Raw genomic sequence first — 16,900 nt, 5'->3', positions numbered from 1 at the left:
TCAACTACTCAGACATTGCCACTATACCTGTCGACCGATGTCTTCTTGACTTTGCCACAGAACCAACAGATTCGTTCCTGGGGCTGATCACAATGGAAGACCAAGAAGATATGTTTTCCTCGGCCAGGATGTATGAGATTGGTAGACGGAGACCAACAGATGATGACTCCGATCCCGATGATGATGAAACGGAGGATGAAGATGAAGATGATGAAGACGACGAAGATGACCTGGACCGAATTCTGGGACTAGGTGGAGATGATAGCGATAGTGGAGATGATGATATTAGTAGCGACGACAATGAAGATAGTGGGAGCGAGTTTGATGATGATGGAGGGATGCTCCTTGAAGGTGGTGGTGGTCTAATGGGGTTTATAACTGATGGTGTGGATGAAGATGATGATAATGGTGGGGATGATGAAGATGATGACGATGGTGAGGAGGATTTCTTGAGCAGTGGCGAAGAGGATTATAGAGATAACATTCGTTCTTCTTAAGGGTTGTAATTTTATTTCCTTTTGAGCTCTACAGAGATCTGTATGGGTGGACTTTTATTATCCAAAGTTTTGATGATAAGTTCTTGTATCGTTTGTCTTTGTTAAGTTGCATATTTTATTTATTTGATGATCAGTAAATTAAAAAAAGAAACAGATGTATTCAATCATGATTTTTAGAAGGTACCATGTGAAAGCCAGTGAACGTGGAAAGGAGAAAGAGGGAAAAGGCATGCAACTAATCAATTCAAGGAAACTAAACCAAACACTTCGGACAATCACCGTACACTTCTTCTATTTTTGTTTTTTGGTTTGCCACCGTACACTTCTTCTATTTTTGTTTTTTGGTTTGCTCTTTTTCTTTCTTAATACAGAAAATCTAGAAAATCAGTAGGTCTAAAATGGCTTGATTACTTCTCCTATCTTGGGAAAAGAGATACAATCGGATCGGATATATAATATATAGATAGATACACACACAAACTTACATATATCTAAAGCCCTTCTTGCTTCTCTCTCTCTCTCTGTTTTCTCCTTTTCAAACCCTTCTATGTTCTCCTCAACAGATTTAGTCGACTGTCATTGGTTGCGTCATGCAACATCTGAAACGGGCTTTTCTCACAGTCGTCATTATCTCGGTTTCAGCCGCCTCAAGGAGATTGACAATCTCTGCAAAACAAGGACGGACTTCAGGGTCTGCATCCCAGCAACGTGTCATAATCTCGCCAAGCACAGGGAGACAATCTGTTGGGACCGTGGGGCGAACTCCTCGGTTCACCACCGCAAATGCAGCTTGAACCGCCGTCATGTTCTGGAACGGTAACAGACCTGTTATCAACTCCCACAGCACGATTCCAAAACTATACACGTCCACTTTTTGGGTGTAGGGTCTATGCTGGATCATCTCTCTGCATTAATCAACAGAAAAGAATATAGTCTATATATAACTCGCAGAGACTTGAGGTTACCAAGGACAAGAAAATGATTTACAATTCAAGAACTTAATTCAACTTACGGGGCCATCCATCTGTAAGTTCCAGTCTCTGGAGTCATCCCTTCGGTTTGAACTTCAATTCTTGCAACGCCAAAATCAGCAATCTTGATGGACCGATCAGCTGATATGAGGAGGTTATCTGACTTTAGATCCCGGTGTATAAAGTTGCGCTCATGGACGTACGCCATACCCCTGGCAACATCCAATGCCTGCATAACAGCCAACTTCAAAGGTACAGCTCGGTTTTGTCTCTTAGTCAAAAACTGTCTGACCGAACCTCCTTTTGCATATTCAGTCACGATGCACCACACCATTGGTTTAATACAGGCTCCGATAAACCTAACGATGTTGGGATGCTTCAAAAAGGCAAGCATAGAAACCTCCTGCTGAAACTGCTGTTCAAGGGCTTGTGCCTTTTCCGGGCTATGTTCTGGCCTCTCGAGTAGCTTAATGGCTACGTCCTCTCCATTGTAAGTCCCTCTGTATAACTTTCCAAAAGCCCCTTGAGCAAAAGCAGGACCCATGTGAAGTTTCCTCAGATCTATAGTCCACTCCTCATAGTTTGGCAGCCCCTCGGTTGGATATGTAGTATCCATCAAGGCTTGTGCTAAGGCATCATCATTAAGTGCATGAGTAACTCGTCCTGGGCGAAAAACGCTTTGCCCAACAGAGGGAGAGTAGGGACGGCGCATAGGCTTCAAACCAGGATGGCCAATAAGAGCATCACTAGAACCAACGCTACTGTTATCCACAGACATAGACACAGAGCCACCAGCATTACTTGTCTGCATACTGTCAACGGACATGTTTGTACCTTCTTCCCCGAGCTTTTGATAAAAGTCTTGGGTGAAGGCATAGTAGTTGTTATCGTTGTTGTGATTGCCAACGGCGTGCATATCGAACTTTGGATTCTCAAGCATCCTGTCCAATCTCGTGGTACGCGTTATGTAGATGATGTCTGACCGAACTGCAAGTCACATGTAGATCTCTTTAAATCACTTCAACATGCACCTAAAGCAAACATAGACCATAGTAAAAGAGAGACAAAAGAAAAGATATGAGAAACACAAAATTAGATTTCTAAATTTGTAACAAAAAAAACAAATGACTAGCCCGAGCATTCAGGTTCAGCACAGATCAAGCGCAATCACTATCTTTCTTTCATTGCAGTAACTACAAGAAAAGGAAAAAAAGAAAGAAACTTACCTTAAAAAGCAAATCAATAAGGGAGCCGCCAGAAACGTAAGTAAATGTTTGTGCAACCCGTATCAAAACTCAGTGATCCTCTACACCCTAAAAATAGGAACATAGACAATATGATGTTACTAAAAAGAATGAAAAATTAGTGAATTTAAGACCTTTTGATACTCAGCTCAGCTACACGGTGGTTCTAAAGGAAGAAAGCAAGTAACTTTCACCATTGAATTACATACAAATTTCATTTCAAAGAAGAAAAAAAAAGAAGCTAAGAACAAATGAGAGGTCATAGAAGAAGGAGAAAAAACTCGTCTATAAACCAAACCAAACAAAAGAATTCACAGATCCGATAATCCCAATAATGGGATAAGCTAAAACAACAAGTCATAGATTACCTAGAGCTTCACAGACCTGAAAAAATCAGTTGGTGTATGACATGAAAGGAAACACACGAAACCCCTTGAGGCCTTTGGGGGTTACTGGATAAGTAATAAAAGGATCAAAACAAAATCCGATCAAGAAATTCAAAAACCCCCCACACAAAGTAATCAGATCGCAATCGTAAAAAAGCTTAACTTGTGATGATCAAAAATTTGAGAGCTAAAAGAACTCAGAAACCTTAAAGAAGGAAGAGGTGGTCGAAAGGAAGAAGAAGAGTCAGTCGTCGCTTCCCATTTACTTTTTTTCTTTTTTTTTCTTTTGAGATTTTTATTTAATTTTTTTGGTCCGTCCTTTGCTGGCGAATTCGTTTTTTTTTTTCTTTCTTTTTTAATTAACTGAGACAGCTACCGGGCCTTACTCTCTCTAATATATAATTGTTTCACACGCGCGCTTTGTCATACGGACACGTGTCCACTCACCGTGTCGTTTACGCCGTGGATGAATCTCGTCGTCGTATGAGGCGGCGCGTTGTGTATAGCTTGTACGAGCTTGTTCGTCTTCGTTGTACTAAATAACACTAGTTCTAAAGTATTGGGGTCTAAACGAATATAATAAACATTAACGGGGCCATTCCGTGTTTTTTCTTTTTTTGATATATGGAAAGCTTAGGGTTTCGTGGTTTTCGATTCAGTGGGCTAATAATATTGATTTTGTGACTCATCTATGTCGTCATCGGAGCCTCAAATGCCGCCGGAGGAGTCTGGAGAGAAGATCAGCAAGAAAGCAGCGAAGAAGGAAGCCGCGAAGCTAGAGAAGTTACGCCGCCGGCAGGAACACGAAGAAGCTACTCAGAAAACGGCTTCGATGTCTCTCGAAGAGAATGACGAGTTTTCCAGTAACTACGGTGACGTGGCTCTCAACGAGTTGCAATCGACGGAGGATCCGAAAGCCGGGAAATGGAGAGAGGCTATTGAAGGAAAAAAGTGGATCGATGTGAGCGATTTGGTTGAAGAGATGGCGGAATCGGAGGTTCTTATCAGAGGCCGAGTTCACACGAATCGTCCAGTGTCTGGCAAACTGGGGTTTGTGATCTTGAGGGCGAGTGGATCAACTGTTCAGTGCGTGGTTAGCCAATCGGAGCAGAACAAAGTGGGCGCCAACATGGTTAAATACCTCAAGCAGCTGAGTCGCGAATCCTTTGTCGATGTCATCGGCGTCGTCGTTCTCCCCAAGGAGCCATTGACGGGAACTACGCAGCAGGTTCGTTTTCTTGTCTTCTTGTTTTCAGTGTCTCGTTTCATTTAGTTGTGACATTGTTAACTCATGTTTGTGTTTGTGGATCTATAATGTTTCTTGCAGGTTGAAATTCAAGTGAGAAAAGTGTACTGTGTCAACAAAGCCTTGGCAAAATTACCACTCAGTGTGGAGGATGCTGCCCGAAGTGAAGCGGATATAGAAAAATCTCTTCAGGTATAGTTTGCTATTTAAAAGTTTTGGAGATATAGTTGGAGCTTGTACTGTTTTGCTTTGAATTCTGATCATTTGTGTTCTTCTGATGCTTCTATGGTGGGCAATCTGTTCATTAGAGATGTTGTTTTCATGATTTTTGCAGAGTGGAACGCCAGCTGCTCGTGTCAATCAGGATACTCGTTTGAATCATAGGGTACTTGACATCAGAACACCGGCTAATCAAGCCATCTTCCGCATTCAGTGCCAAACTGAAAATGTAAGAGATTGATCTTTTTAAAAAACATGGAGGAGGATAAGGAGGTTTTCATATCTGTTAGACGTTAGTTATAGATATGAGCCTGGTTTGGTAAAATATTTGTGTGTGCATCATGACTAGGATAGGACAGCCACTATAGAAATGTGTTATTAGTATGTTTTGATATTTCCATGATTTGGTTGCTTCGTTTTATGTTGCCTTGCTGAATCAGCTATCACTTTTGTAGGCTTTCAGAGAAAAATTACTAGAAAAGTCTTTTGTTGGAATCCACACACCGAAACTGATGGCTGGTAGCAGCGAAGGAGGTTCTGCCGTGTTTAGGTTGGAATACAAAGGGCAGCCTGCTTGTCTCGCTCAGTCTCCTCAACTTCACAAGCAAATGGCAATATGTGGTGACTTGCGACGTGTCTTTGAGATAGGTCCTGTTTTCAGAGCAGAAGACTCGTTCACCCATAGACATCTGTGTGAATTTGTGGGTCTTGATGTGGAGATGGAGATTCAAAAACACTATTCCGAGGTAAGATTGTGCTGTTAATAATAGAATTTATCTCAAGTATCTTCTATTGTACCAGTGTGCTAATATCTCTCTTGTTTGTGCAGATAATGAACCTTGTGGACGAATTATTTGTGTTTATATTCACTAGTTTGAATGAGAAGTGTAAAAAGGAACTGGAAGCTGTTGCAAAGCAATACCCATTTGAACCTTTGAAGGTACCATATGCAGTATATAAGCAAGGAATATTAGAAACTGAGTTTTTGTATCTTATTGGATTCTGATAATTGGCACTAAATTGCAGTTTCTACCAAAGACATTGAGGCTAACGTTTGAAGAAGGGGTTCAAATGCTGAAGGTATGACTTGTATTTCACCTGAGTTTTTCAAATGGACCTTCAGTAATAATTGTAATCTTGATGTGTTGACAGGAAGCTGGTGTGGAGATTGATCCTCTTGGCGATCTAAACACTGAATCTGAGAGAAAACTTGGCCAACTTGTTTTGGAAAAGTAATCCATTTGTATTATCTACCCATGTTTGATATCATTTGCGTTTTCAAAATGATTTAGTTCTGTATCTCACAGTTACAATGTTGTTCTAACACTGTGTGTTGTTGATTTCGACAGGTACAACACTGAGTTCTATATTCTGCATCGGTATCCTAAGGCAGTTAGGCCGTTCTACACCATGACTTGTGCCGATAATCCTCTTTACAGCAACTCTTTTGATGTCTTCATCAGAGGTACATCTTTATACTTTTTAGCTCGTGTGTTCTCATTACGTTACTGTTCATTTGATTCTAAGTCGACGTGTTCTGTCCTAGGTGAGGAGATCATATCAGGAGCTCAACGTGTCCATATCCCAGAAGTCTTGGAGCAACGTGCAGGGGAATACGGCATTGATGTCAAGACAATATCCACGTACATCGATTCATTCAGGTAATTTACGAACTGGACCAGCGCGTCAGTTACTAGTTTATCTGAGGTGTTCTCTAAGCAGACAATTGCTACAAATAATGTTTACAGGTATGGTGCACCTCCACACGGTGGGTTCGGAGTGGGGCTGGAGCGAGTGGTGATGCTCTTTTGTGCACTGAACAACATCCGGAAAACATCGCTCTTCCCTCGTGACCCTCAAAGGCTTGTACCCTAAAATCTTTTCAACTTAAAGCTAATGAGTGAATAATTGTCAGACTCCACAATTTTTTCTCATGAAGCTTTTTGAGAGTTTAGACTTTTACTTCTTGCCTAATTCTTGTCCTTTTGTACAATTTATCTTGGTTTTAGCGCTGTGATGCGTATGTTACATTTACGTTGTCGAGTAACTAAGCTTTTCTCCAGATATTTGAGTCTTTGTTTTATCAAAGATTAGATCCGACAAATTAGTGGTTTTCAGTTCCGTCTTTCCTGTTAGATGTATAAACATCATCATACCGAGTTAGGATTGACAGTTGCTCACCAAATTTCCAAAGATCCGGTCTTTTTGCTAGGTCTTAATAAAGGTACGGGCCATTATGGGTAGCAACTAGCAATAACTGGGGAACGTGAAGAACTCTCATAACTCAATTCCAATGTGTATACAGGCACCACATTATGATGAAATAAAATTGTAAACAGAGCATATGGCACACATGGTCTTATATTTGCCTAATTTCGACCCACAATGTAATGGAGTTATATCAAATGCATCTTCTTCTTCTCTATTGGTTGGGTGGATCTCAACTCATGAAATTCTTCTGATGTTGAGATGAATCTACTATAAGCAAACTTTGATGAGAAACTACCACTACGATAGTATTCTTCTTCTTCCACTCTTTCCCACACATACTTGGATAGAATAAAAACATACATATAATTATCTGTGTGATAAAGATGATCTGAGCAACATTGTAAACAACCAACATGGATTTAATACCAATTGACCTAGCTGAAGCTTCTAACAATGAGCTGGTAATCTTTAGATACCGTTAACATAAAATTTCCAAGAGCTCTTATGTTTATCGAAAAGAGGGAATATGTTTAGAAAAACTTTTGTTTAGATGAATGGATGTGATGACAAGTCTATATTTCAAAGCTGAGAGAAGATCACATTTGCCACATTAACAACTACAATACAAAAATGCTCAACTTTGTTGCTCTAACAAGACTGAACTAGCCATCAGAAGATGAGAAATGGAACTGGATCTTATCTGGTTGTAGCTCTTGCACTCATGGATGTGTGATAATTAGTACTTCTGTGTTTTCTGTAAGATGTATAAACATCATCATACTGAGTTGGTTCGTTCGGATCAGCTGTTGCCCCAAGTCCCAATCTCCCTGATCCACTCTTTTTATCGGTGCTTCCATCTGCGTATGTTCCCGTCTCAGGGTCCACCTGTAGATTGGGAGGTGGAGGAATGCAGGCACCTCCTTTCCGTTGTGGACTATCTCGCTCATAATTATCATAGTCGTCCTGTGATTCAGATCCCATGGGACCTTCACTTGGGTTGACCTCTCCTATCTCTTTGAAGAACTTAGATACTCTCTCGAGTACTTCAGATTGAGGTGTATCAGATGGTGGTATGACAGTTGGGATATCAAGAGGGCTCAATGGAGAGTACGGCACACCACTACCGATCTGCATCTTTCTGACCATCCCAGGAATCAGACCAGGAGGAAAGAGAGGATATGGAGGCGGCTTCTCACCAGCAGGTGATTGGGTTGGTGGTGGAACAGGAGCGTTAAGTGGCATGGAACCGGGAAAAGCACCAGGAGGTATCACATTTGGGATGAACTGTTGGGTTGAGACAGGATTAGTCAGATGCTCTAAACTCATTGTGCCAGGGACATTACTGTTTGGTGGCTGTTGCAGCATTCCTGCAAGTGCATACGGATATAAATTTGTTGATGTATGGTCAAATCTATATCATATTCGTCTTACACATAGGTCGAGTTATATTTTTGTCTCATTCACGGAAGAACGGAAGTACCTGTACGTTGCAAGGAGTTTGCTGCTATGATTGGCGAATGAGAAAAGGTATTTGCTGGTGGTCCAGTTTTCATCTCTTTCTCAAGGGAGGTGATGGTGTCTTGATCAAAAACCTCCTTAGAAGCCCAAAACTGCAAAATCTTCTCCAGACGTGACTGGTTTTCTTCCTTGTTCTGTGGAAAGTGGTAAATCCTCCCCAGCATGGAACCCAAAACAGGTCTAAAAGCAAGAGCTTCATTGTCAAACTCGTGCAAGTTTGTCCTCCGTTGCAAACTGTGTTTAAGGAAGCAAAACGTTAGTGAAAGAAGGTAAAAATATTAGGGTGGAAGCATCATAATGTTGCAACCTATCATAACGTAACGTTAACACGATAAACGAAAACCTACATCTATGCAGAATTTCTCTTACATTATGTAAACAGCGATCAGAGATTAAGTTTAGATACCTGTCGAAGAGAATGTCATTAGCTAGATAAACTATGTGCATTTGTCTATCAGAATCATCCATTGCAAAAACCCTGTCTCTTAGTGCCTCTGCTAAAGCTGGTGCAAAGGGAGATCTTTGCATGAACCAAATCTTAGCACTTTTGATAGACTCTTTTGTGCCATTAAGGTTGCCTAAGACGCCATTTAATTCCATCGCAACATCAGTAGGGAGTGGACCAGAAAGACCTCGGAATGCATGAGTTGACTGATCAAAATCAGGGCGAGCATGGGGCGCAAAAGGATGAGGCTGCAGAACATGCTGTTGCAGCTGGTGGTGGTCATGGAATGATGGGAAAGGAGGTTGGCGGATTGGTGGAACTGCCAAAGCACCGGGCACATTGTTCATTGAAGGACTGATCATGGGATTTGGCGGATGATGTATCATAGGCATAGAAGATGATGTAAATGGAGGATCAAAGGGTCCTCCAGGGGGATGCATAGAGAGAAAGTGCTTATAGCGGTAATAACCATGCCCTTCACCCCCAAACAAAAACGCATAATCAGGATTATCCTTTTGTCTATCTCGCATCATAGCTTCAAACTCGGGACCATTCTTAACCGAATACTCAACAAGCTTATCAATACGCTTCTGCAGCTCTGGATCAGCTGGTGGAGGATGAGGAGGAGCTGAATCATACGGTCCAGGGAATGGAGGAGGAAGGTGATGTGGAGGTAAATGAGGAAGGAAAGCATGAGGTTGCTGTTGACCAAACATCTGGGGATGAGGAAGCTGCGGTTGCTGCTGCTGATGCTGATGCATAGGAGGATGTTGGTAAGGGAACTGCTGCATAGAAGGATGAGGAGGAATGAAACCAGAAGCGTTCATTGGTGGTGGATACTGTTGATGTTGCGGATGAAATCCAAATTGCGGTTGTTGTTGCTGTTGAAAGTTGGGTCCTTGTTGCTGCTGCTGTTGCTGAGCATAAGGCAACCCAGAAGACGCAGCATAATCGTGCTGCCTTCGATCCATTACTAAACGTTGAACCACTTGTGTCTTCTATATATAGATTTCAGCTAGTGTTCCTGAGAAGAGCATTCAAAATTAAGGCCATGAGAAATCAAACACAGCACAAGTTCTCAATAACATTTAAAACGAGAGAAGAAAATCGCCATTAACGAATCAGTACACCGATACAACGAGAAACATAGAACTATACACACGATGAATTGAAGAGTTCAATAACAAAGCGATATCGCTTAAAGAATCTGACTACAGCTAAAATCACGAACCTAACAGCACGAGATTGAAGAGAGCGAGACGCAATACCTAATTCTATAAACTTACACAAAGAAGAACGCAGCTTTCTGAGAAAATAGTTGAATCGGATGAAGCAGAACTCACCAGAAGAAGAAGAAGACGCTTGGATCCGGAGTGTCTTAATTGGGCCACGAAGCCCGAATACTCGACCCGCAATCTATTTTGACTAAAGCAGTTGACCGACCCGAGATCCAATTAACCCTGATCCATACCCGACCCGAGATATTAAGCAGATAAACCCCAGAGAGAGACTGAGTAAACCCTTAAGAATCTCTCTTTACCAGACACATCTCTCCGCCATTAAACAAAAACTCTTTCTTCTTTCTTCTGCTCGATAATTTTATGAAAAGCTACGGATTCACTCTCCGCCGTACGATTTGATAAGTTTCTGGATCAAGCAGAGTATTCTCAATGCAGAGAACCATCTCTCTTGCCGCTGCTAAGTCTTCTTCTTCTTCGACTTCGGTTCTGTCTCTTCGTCCTCTCATGGCTAAGGTTTGTGTTTTCTATTCTTCCTCCGATAAGATACTGAATTGTTTGATTCTCGATTTCAAGTTTTCTTCTTTATGGCTAAATTATTATACTTTCGTCGTTCTACTATTGAAATGGAGTCATTTTTGTTTAGTGGAACTTCAGTTTGTCGTTTATGTTATGTATAAGCGTCATCAGTATAACTCATGGAGATTACTTGTGTTTTTGTTGTTGTTGTTGTTGCAGTTGCAGTGCAGGGCGATTCAGAATTTCCCAGCTTCCTCATCCTCTTCAGTAGCTCGGGTCGATAGAGTATATAGAAATGTATCGCAGCTTCAATTTAAAAGAGAAAATGCAACTTATCTTAAGTTAGCTTCTGCACTTCCTTCGCATCTAAGTCGTCTTGGTTCCCTTAGTTATGCAGCACACTGGAGCAGTTCGACTTCTAGGTGCTTTGGAAATAGTTTCAGACCGTTGACGAGGAGATATTTTTCTCAAGTCCTTAATATTGGAACTAAGGATAGCGTTGTTGGTGGTGTTGAAAAGCTTGGTGAGAATAAAATAGGTTTCAAGAAATTTAATAAGAAGTGGAAGAAGCATAAGGTTTTGGCTTCCACAAAAGCTGAAGTGGTGGCTTCTACTGAACCACTTGCTGGAGATGTTAGCAATGGCATCAATGTGGAACTTTCAACCGTAGCTTCACCTGCTAGCAATGCTAAGCAAGCCTCTACTGTCAAAACAAAACAGCGGCCAAAGATCAAGAAAGTCCAAGATAAATCTTCATCAACGGAATCGATTTTGGAGGCTGTCCCTGTAGAAGAGAGTTTGAAAAGTGGTCCCAAGTCAAGACATTCTGGTTCCAGGAATCGGAATTCTTCATCTGCTGAGGTATTAAACTTGTAAATTTTTGGGAAAACATAGAGTTTTACTCTTGCTTATATCACCTAACAGTACAGTTCTCAGAAGGAGGTGGCAACAAATCCTACTGTGGAGGGGACCAAAAGTTCTACTCCATCAAATTCCAAGCCCGAACAACAGCATTGGAACTCAACAAAAGCAGGCAATGCACAAAAACAGGAGCAGGCTGGGAAATATTCTTCTCAACTCCCCAATACTGGAACTAAGGATAACATTGTTGGTGTCGATGATAAGGCTGGTGGATCTAAATTAGGTTTCAAGAAATTTAATAAGACCCGAAAGAAGCTTAATGTCTTGGCTTCCTCGGAAGCTGAAGTGATGACTTCTATTGAACCAGTTATTGGTGATGGTAGCAGTGGCATCAAAGTGGAACTATCTTCTGCAGCGTCACCTGCTAGCAGTGGTAATCAAGTCACTACTATCAAAACAAAACGGCCCCCTAAAAGCAAGAAAGCCGAAGATAAATCTTCTTCAGTTGTACCAGTTTTGGAGGCGGTCTCTCTTGAAGAGAGTCCGAAAAGTGTTCTCAAGCCAAAACATTCTGGTTCTGGAAATCGGAAGTCGTCATCTGCTACGGTATTAATATTTAATATTTTTAGTAACATAATAGTCTTACCCTTGCTTAGTTTACCTAACAGTCCAGTTCTCAGAAGGAGGTGGCAAAAAATCCCACAGTGGAGGAGCCCAGAATTCCTGCTCCATCAAATTCCAAGTCGAAAAAACCGCATTTGAAGTCAACAAAAGCAAGCAATGCACCTAAACAGAAGCTGGTCCCTCAACACATGAAGAACACCATAGAGCATCGAGGTCAAAATGCATCTAAACCGCTTTATCCGCCAAGTGGAAAATCTGTTATTGTCGTTGAGTCAGTCACAAAAGCAAAGATTATTCAAGGTTATCTTGGTGACATGTATGAGGTTTTGCCAAGTTATGGTCATATCAGGGACCTGGCCGCAAGGTCTGGTTCAGTGAGGCCAGATGATGATTTTAGCATGGTTTGGGAAGTTCCATCTTCTGCCTGGACTCATATTAAGAGCATAAAAGTGGCATTAAATGGGTACGGTTTCTTGCTATTTCACTACTTTATAAATTCACTGTTACTGTTATCGTCTATTCCATAGTTTTAGAATAATTTCCGGGTGTGACATTGTGCTGTCTAGCTATTGAGATTTGTGACTGGTTCAAGCTTCAGATGATATGAACTACTTCTTTCCTATGGTTTTTCTGATTGTGCTTCTCTATCTCATTTTGTTTACCTTATTCCTCAGAGCTGAAAATTTGATTCTTGCGTCGGATCCAGATCGTGAAGGAGAGGCAATTGCCTGGCACATCATAGAGATGTTGCAGCAGCAGGGTGCCTTAGATGAAAGTATGACAGTAGCAAGGGTTGTTTTCCATGAAATAACTGAGTCAGCAATAAAAAGTGCACTTCAGTCCCCACGAGAAATTGACGGGGACTTGGTACATGCTTATCTTGCACGGCGTGCTCTTGATTATCTAATCGGATTTAATATTTCACCAGTACTTTGGAGGAAACTACCAGGTTGCCCGTCAGCTGGGCGAGTCCAGTCCGCTGCTTTGGCTCTTGTATGTGATAGAGAAAGTGAAATTGACGGATTTAAGCCTCAGGAGTACTGGAGTGTAGGAATCAAAGTGCAAGGGAAAGATAATTCAGCCACATTTTCAGCTCACTTAACCAGTTTAGATTCAAAAAGGTTAAATCAGCTTTCTATCAGCTCTGAAGCCAATGCACAGGACATTGAGCAAAGGATCAGATCTGAAGGTTTTTTAGTGAAGGGCACTAAAAAAAGCACTACACGGAAAAATCCACCAACTCCGTACATAACATCAACCCTTCAGCAGGATGCTGCTAATAAATTGCATTTTTCAACAGCAAATACCATGAGAGTTGAGAAACTGAAACCTTTTACTTTTTCGTTCACTTCTCATTGACTGCATATTCTGATAATAAAGTACACTGCAGCTCGCTCAAAAACTATATGAGGGCGTCCAACTGTCCGATGGTAAATCAACCGGTCTTATAACATACATGCGGACGGATGGTTTACATGTGGGTGATCTCTTTAATTGTGTATTTTCTGCTATGGGCATTCTTTTTGTTTTGATTTTCCAGAAATTGGTTTTCTGACTGATTCATCTTGCTATCTGTTACAACTTCACTTTGATTTTCCCTGATTTGTTCCGTTTTTCATTTGTTTTTGTTCCCATCAGATAGCTGATGAAGCTATCAAAGATATACAGTCCTTGGTGACAGAAAGGTAAGGCATATAAATGCATCTGTGAAATTATTCTATGTTAGTCAGTGTGACTCGAGAAAACTGTAGCAACTATTACTTATTATCTGCAGGTATGGGAAGAATTATACATCAGATAGTCCTCGTAAATATTTCAAAAAGGTTAAGAACGCTCAGGAGGCCCATGAAGCTATTAGACCTACCGATATACGTAGATTACCGTGTAAGTAAATAATTTACCATGCTTCCGTAAGATTTGTGGATTTATATTAGTCATCATCAATAATTTACCATATGATTTACTGTCGTAACTCTCAATATTTTTCTATGCATTTCCAGCAATGATTGCTAGCCTGCTTGATGCTGATTCTTTAAAATTATATACCTTGATATGGTCACGAGCTGTAGCATGTCAGATGGAGCCTGCTTCCATTGCGCAGGTAATATATGTGCTACTTTTCACTTCAAATCATGCGTATAGTGTCAAGTAGGTTCTTACTGAGAGAAAGAAAGGAACAATGGGAGTATGTAACTGTATTTTCCCATCTATCGGTATTGATTAATGAATATTTAATATATCTACAATTATTTCCTGATTCTTTTCTTTGGCAGATACAACTTGATATTGGAAATGCCTCTGAATCCATTATCTTCAGATCATCATGCTCAAAAGTCGAATTCCTTGGATACCAGGCAGTTTACGAGGTACAACCTATTTCATATTAACGTTGTTTACCTGGCAGTTATATCATTAGGTGGGTTTATAATGTCTCACATGTGCTGATGATTCCCTAGATTTGGCTTTAGGAGCAATTCTTCGTAAAAATGTTCCTTCATATTGCTGTGATTGTCATCTGCATGTTTGTTTTGACAGAGCTTTTTGCCAATTGTGGATTTTTTATATTGTTTGATATCAGCTAATGCTTGATCCTTCTTCTCTTTGGACATGTGCTAAAGTTGTTTTTGTTATTTCTCCTGGTGATATTGTAGGATCCTGAAGCTAAAGCAATCAAAAATAAAGATGAGGATCAGAATAGAGAGCGTGAAGAAACTTTTGAAACTCTCAGTTTGTTAAAGGTACCATTTATAATAACACAGCCTTGTTCTTTTCAGCTGAGCTTTGTACCGTGGTTTCATTTTCTTTTTGGCTTTAATTTTTTCTTTCATTAGAAAATACTGGACCTTTATTTGGTCTTCCTACTCTTGTTAGGATGGGGGTCTGCTACATATTGGTGAAGTGGAGCTCAAGCAGCACTATACTCAGCACCCGCAACGCTATTCTGAGGGGTCTCTGGTATAGCACTCCCATTTCCTTTGTGTCAAAAGTTTTTAAGATCCAGTTCTACAATATGTTAATCATTAGTGTAGGTTCTTTTTGGAATTAGCGGTCATGGTGATTTAGTTTCTATAGTCAAAGAGGAAGGGACATGATTAGGCAGATGAGAAGAGGACACTGACACAATTTTTTTTCTAAAGATGATCTGTCCTTTTGCCTTGTTTCTTTATAAAATTCTTACTTAATTTTCTTAAAGTTCAAGATTCAATTAATCAGGAGACGTGTAAGGAAATCTGACACTTAACATTTTAGTCTTTATTAGCTCATTTCCGGTTCAACTAGATTGCTTTTACTTAAGCTTCCAAACAATGCTTCATTATTCTTGAAGTTAAGCATTGATCTTAAACAGTTCAAATGATAAGTAGTTTCTTTTTGTATGAGTGCTGAATCTGGTTGTTGTGCAGACATGAGGCTGAGATTTTTTACTGCCTCCAGGTTTCACGATACATAATTTGTATGTTTTAATGTATTTCAGATTAAAAAGCTCGAGGAGCTCGGGATAGGTAGACCTTCGACGTATGCATCTATATTTAGAGTTTTACAGGTATGTGCTCGTATTGAACGAGTGCTTCTTTTTCTTGCTGAATGTTAAGATGTTCTCCCGTTCTCTGAAGTTAGCAATACCCATCCTTTCATGTGAGGCATAGACTGGCAGCATTTTGACTTTTATTATTTTACAGGACAGAAAATACCTAACAATAAAGAGTAGAGCCTTGTATCCGGAATTCCGTGGGAGGATGGTATTTTCCTAAAAAAATGATCTCACTAATTGATGATTTGGATATCAACCATCACAACGTAACTTTCTAACCTCTGAATTATCTTTCCAGGTTTCAGCTTTTCTTAGCAACTACTTCACTGAGATCACAGACTATAGCTTTACTGCTGATATGGAGACTGAGGTGGGTATTTAGTTTATTCTTCACTTGACTCTCTGTGAACTATAGCAGTTTCTACATTTGCAGAGTTATCTTCCAATATTGCAAAATGAGATACTCAATTTTTCCTTATGAATTATTATCTNTTAATGTATTTCAGATTAAAAAGCTCGAGGAGCTCGGGATAGGTAGACCTTCGACGTATGCATCTATATTTAGAGTTTTACAGGTATGTGCTCGTATTGAACGAGTGCTTCTTTTTCTTGCTGAATGTTAAGATGTTCTCCCGTTCTCTGAAGTTAGCAATACCCATCCTTTCATGTGAGGCATAGACTGGCAGCATTTTGACTTTTATTATTTTACAGGACAGAAAATACCTAACAATAAAGAGTAGAGCCTTGTATCCGGAATTCCGTGGGAGGATGGTATTTTCCTAAAAAAATGATCTCACTAATTGATGATTTGGATATCAACCATCACAACGTAACTTTCTAACCTCTGAATTATCTTTCCAGGTTTCAGCTTTTCTTAGCAACTACTTCACTGAGATCACAGACTATAGCTTTACTGCTGATATGGAGACTGAGGTGGGTATTTAGTTTATTCTTCACTTGACTCTCTGTGAACTATAGCAGTTTCTACATTTGCAGAGTTATCTTCCAATATTGCAAAATGAGATACTCAATTTTTCCTTATGAATTATTATCCTTTCAGCTTGATAACGTTTCTGGTGGTGTAACTGAATGGAAAGGTCTCCTAAGAGACTACTGGACACGATTCAGTGCGTATTGTAAACGTGTTGAAAATGTCCAACGCCCACAGGTACCTTCTTACAATAATGAACTCTGGAAGTCTACTTTCGTTCTACAGTTCTCTCGTTCGTTTATTACATTATCATACATTTACAGGTGGAGAAAATGTTGGAAAGAAAATATGAGGACTTTCTGTTTTCTTTCCTTCCTGGTCCCAGTAGGACATGCCCAAGGTCTGCATACCATTTTGACCTGCTACTTAATCAAAGTTAGAAATGCTAATCAATTTCAGGA

The 16,900-nt window shown here is 40.3% G+C and overlaps 5 protein-coding genes across 13 annotated transcripts in view; 3 read left to right on the top strand and 2 right to left on the bottom strand.

Annotated features, from left to right (window-relative positions):
* Positions 1 to 661, top strand: part of LOC104720041 (DDB1- and CUL4-associated factor homolog 1-like) — a 9,345-nt gene extending 8,684 nt beyond the window's left edge. Inside the window, exon 14 of the mRNA XM_010438013.2 lies at positions 9 to 661. Coding sequence (XP_010436315.1) covers positions 9 to 497 — 489 coding nt within the window. The 3' untranslated portion in view covers positions 498 to 661. The remainder of the gene's footprint in view (positions 1 to 8) is intronic.
* Positions 882 to 3,401, bottom strand: LOC104717075 (serine/threonine-protein kinase HT1-like). Of its 4 annotated transcripts, none has more exons than XM_010434596.1 (4): positions 3,304 to 3,401; positions 2,695 to 2,781; positions 1,510 to 2,499; positions 882 to 1,402 (listed from the first exon to the last, which is right to left on the bottom strand). In XM_010434596.1, the coding sequence occupies exons 3-4, from the start codon at positions 2,406 to 2,408 to the stop codon at positions 1,063 to 1,065; spliced, it is 1,239 nt and encodes a 412-aa protein (XP_010432898.1). In that variant the 5' UTR covers positions 2,409 to 2,499; positions 2,695 to 2,781; positions 3,304 to 3,401; the 3' UTR covers positions 882 to 1,062. The 4 variants fall into 4 exon arrangements, with proteins under 4 accessions (XP_010432898.1, XP_010432897.1, XP_010432899.1 ...); XM_010434595.2 differs by having other exon boundaries at positions 3,081 to 3,371; XM_010434597.2 differs by having other exon boundaries at positions 3,097 to 3,371.
* Positions 3,726 to 6,680, top strand: LOC104717074 (aspartate--tRNA ligase 2, cytoplasmic). The gene is made up of 10 exons (XM_010434594.2): positions 3,726 to 4,326; positions 4,426 to 4,536; positions 4,679 to 4,792; positions 5,019 to 5,309; positions 5,393 to 5,503; positions 5,590 to 5,643; positions 5,716 to 5,795; positions 5,913 to 6,028; positions 6,110 to 6,224; positions 6,312 to 6,680. The coding sequence occupies exons 1-10, from the start codon at positions 3,790 to 3,792 to the stop codon at positions 6,436 to 6,438; spliced, it is 1,656 nt and encodes a 551-aa protein (XP_010432896.1). The 5' UTR covers positions 3,726 to 3,789; the 3' UTR covers positions 6,439 to 6,680.
* Positions 7,242 to 10,174, bottom strand: LOC104717072 (calcium homeostasis endoplasmic reticulum protein). Of its 4 annotated transcripts, none has more exons than XM_010434591.2 (4): positions 10,081 to 10,174; positions 8,699 to 9,761; positions 8,255 to 8,526; positions 7,242 to 8,141 (listed from the first exon to the last, which is right to left on the bottom strand). In XM_010434591.2, the coding sequence occupies exons 2-4, from the start codon at positions 9,706 to 9,708 to the stop codon at positions 7,471 to 7,473; spliced, it is 1,953 nt and encodes a 650-aa protein (XP_010432893.1). In that variant the 5' UTR covers positions 9,709 to 9,761; positions 10,081 to 10,174; the 3' UTR covers positions 7,242 to 7,470. The 4 variants fall into 4 exon arrangements, with proteins under 4 accessions (XP_010432893.1, XP_010432891.1, XP_010432894.1 ...); XM_010434589.2 differs by lacking the exon at positions 10,081 to 10,174 and adding an exon at positions 10,006 to 10,073; XM_010434592.2 differs by lacking the exon at positions 10,081 to 10,174 and adding an exon at positions 10,024 to 10,073.
* The window catches only part of LOC104717073 (DNA topoisomerase 1-like), a 10,264-nt gene continuing 3,639 nt past the window's right edge, over positions 10,276 to 16,900 (top strand). The window contains exons 1-16 of one of the 3 annotated variants that reach the window (XM_010434593.2): positions 10,277 to 10,491; positions 10,714 to 11,355; positions 11,431 to 11,961; positions 12,036 to 12,442; positions 12,654 to 13,293; positions 13,370 to 13,456; positions 13,618 to 13,664; positions 13,754 to 13,863; positions 13,980 to 14,080; positions 14,253 to 14,345; positions 14,631 to 14,717; positions 14,851 to 14,934; positions 15,452 to 15,520; positions 15,657 to 15,716; positions 15,807 to 15,878; positions 16,569 to 16,676. In XM_010434593.2, the coding sequence (XP_010432895.1) occupies positions 10,408 to 10,491; positions 10,714 to 11,355; positions 11,431 to 11,961; positions 12,036 to 12,442; positions 12,654 to 13,293; positions 13,370 to 13,456; positions 13,618 to 13,664; positions 13,754 to 13,863; positions 13,980 to 14,080; positions 14,253 to 14,345; positions 14,631 to 14,717; positions 14,851 to 14,934; positions 15,452 to 15,520; positions 15,657 to 15,716; positions 15,807 to 15,878; positions 16,569 to 16,676 (3,222 nt within the window). In that variant the 5' untranslated portion in view covers positions 10,277 to 10,407. Of the gene's footprint in view, positions 10,492 to 10,713; positions 11,356 to 11,430; positions 11,962 to 12,035; positions 12,443 to 12,653; positions 13,294 to 13,369; positions 13,457 to 13,617; positions 13,665 to 13,753; positions 13,864 to 13,979; positions 14,081 to 14,252; positions 14,346 to 14,630; positions 14,718 to 14,850; positions 14,935 to 15,451; positions 15,521 to 15,656; positions 15,717 to 15,806; positions 15,906 to 16,568; positions 16,677 to 16,900 lie in introns of those variants that run through there. The other 2 variants (XM_019231095.1, XM_019231094.1) reach the window with 2 other exon arrangements.

The sequence above is a fragment of the Camelina sativa genome, chromosome 10 (genome assembly GCF_000633955.1).
Source record: "Camelina sativa cultivar DH55 chromosome 10, Cs, whole genome shotgun sequence".
In the NCBI taxonomy this organism is placed as follows: domain Eukaryota; kingdom Viridiplantae; phylum Streptophyta; class Magnoliopsida; order Brassicales; family Brassicaceae; genus Camelina; species Camelina sativa.
This window is presented reverse-complemented; position numbering and strand designations above follow the sequence as displayed.

Excerpts from the sequence above, each read along its gene's own strand:
- LOC104717072 (XM_010434591.2), bottom strand. The coding sequence starts at position 9,708 with ATGGATCGAAGGCAGCACGATTATGCTGCGTCTTCTGGGTTGCCTTAT. Across the intron at positions 8,527-8,698 it reads AATGACATTCTCTTCGACAG|TTTGCAACGGAGGACAAACT; the intron begins GTATCTAAACTT and ends CCTTAAACACAG. Across the intron at positions 8,142-8,254 it reads AAACTCCTTGCAACGTACAG|GAATGCTGCAACAGCCACCA; the intron begins GTACTTCCGTTC and ends ATGCACTTGCAG.
- LOC104717074 (XM_010434594.2), top strand. The coding sequence starts at position 3,790 with ATGTCGTCATCGGAGCCTCAAATGCCGCCGGAGGAGTCTGGAGAGAAG. Across the intron at positions 4,793-5,018 it reads TTCAGTGCCAAACTGAAAAT|GCTTTCAGAGAAAAATTACT; the intron begins GTAAGAGATTGA and ends TCACTTTTGTAG. Across the intron at positions 5,310-5,392 it reads TTCAAAAACACTATTCCGAG|ATAATGAACCTTGTGGACGA; the intron begins GTAAGATTGTGC and ends TTGTTTGTGCAG.
- LOC104717075 (XM_010434596.1), bottom strand. The coding sequence starts at position 2,408 with ATGCTTGAGAATCCAAAGTTCGATATGCACGCCGTTGGCAATCACAAC. Across the intron at positions 1,403-1,509 it reads ACTTACAGATGGATGGCCCC|AGAGATGATCCAGCATAGAC; the intron begins GTAAGTTGAATT and ends TGATTAATGCAG.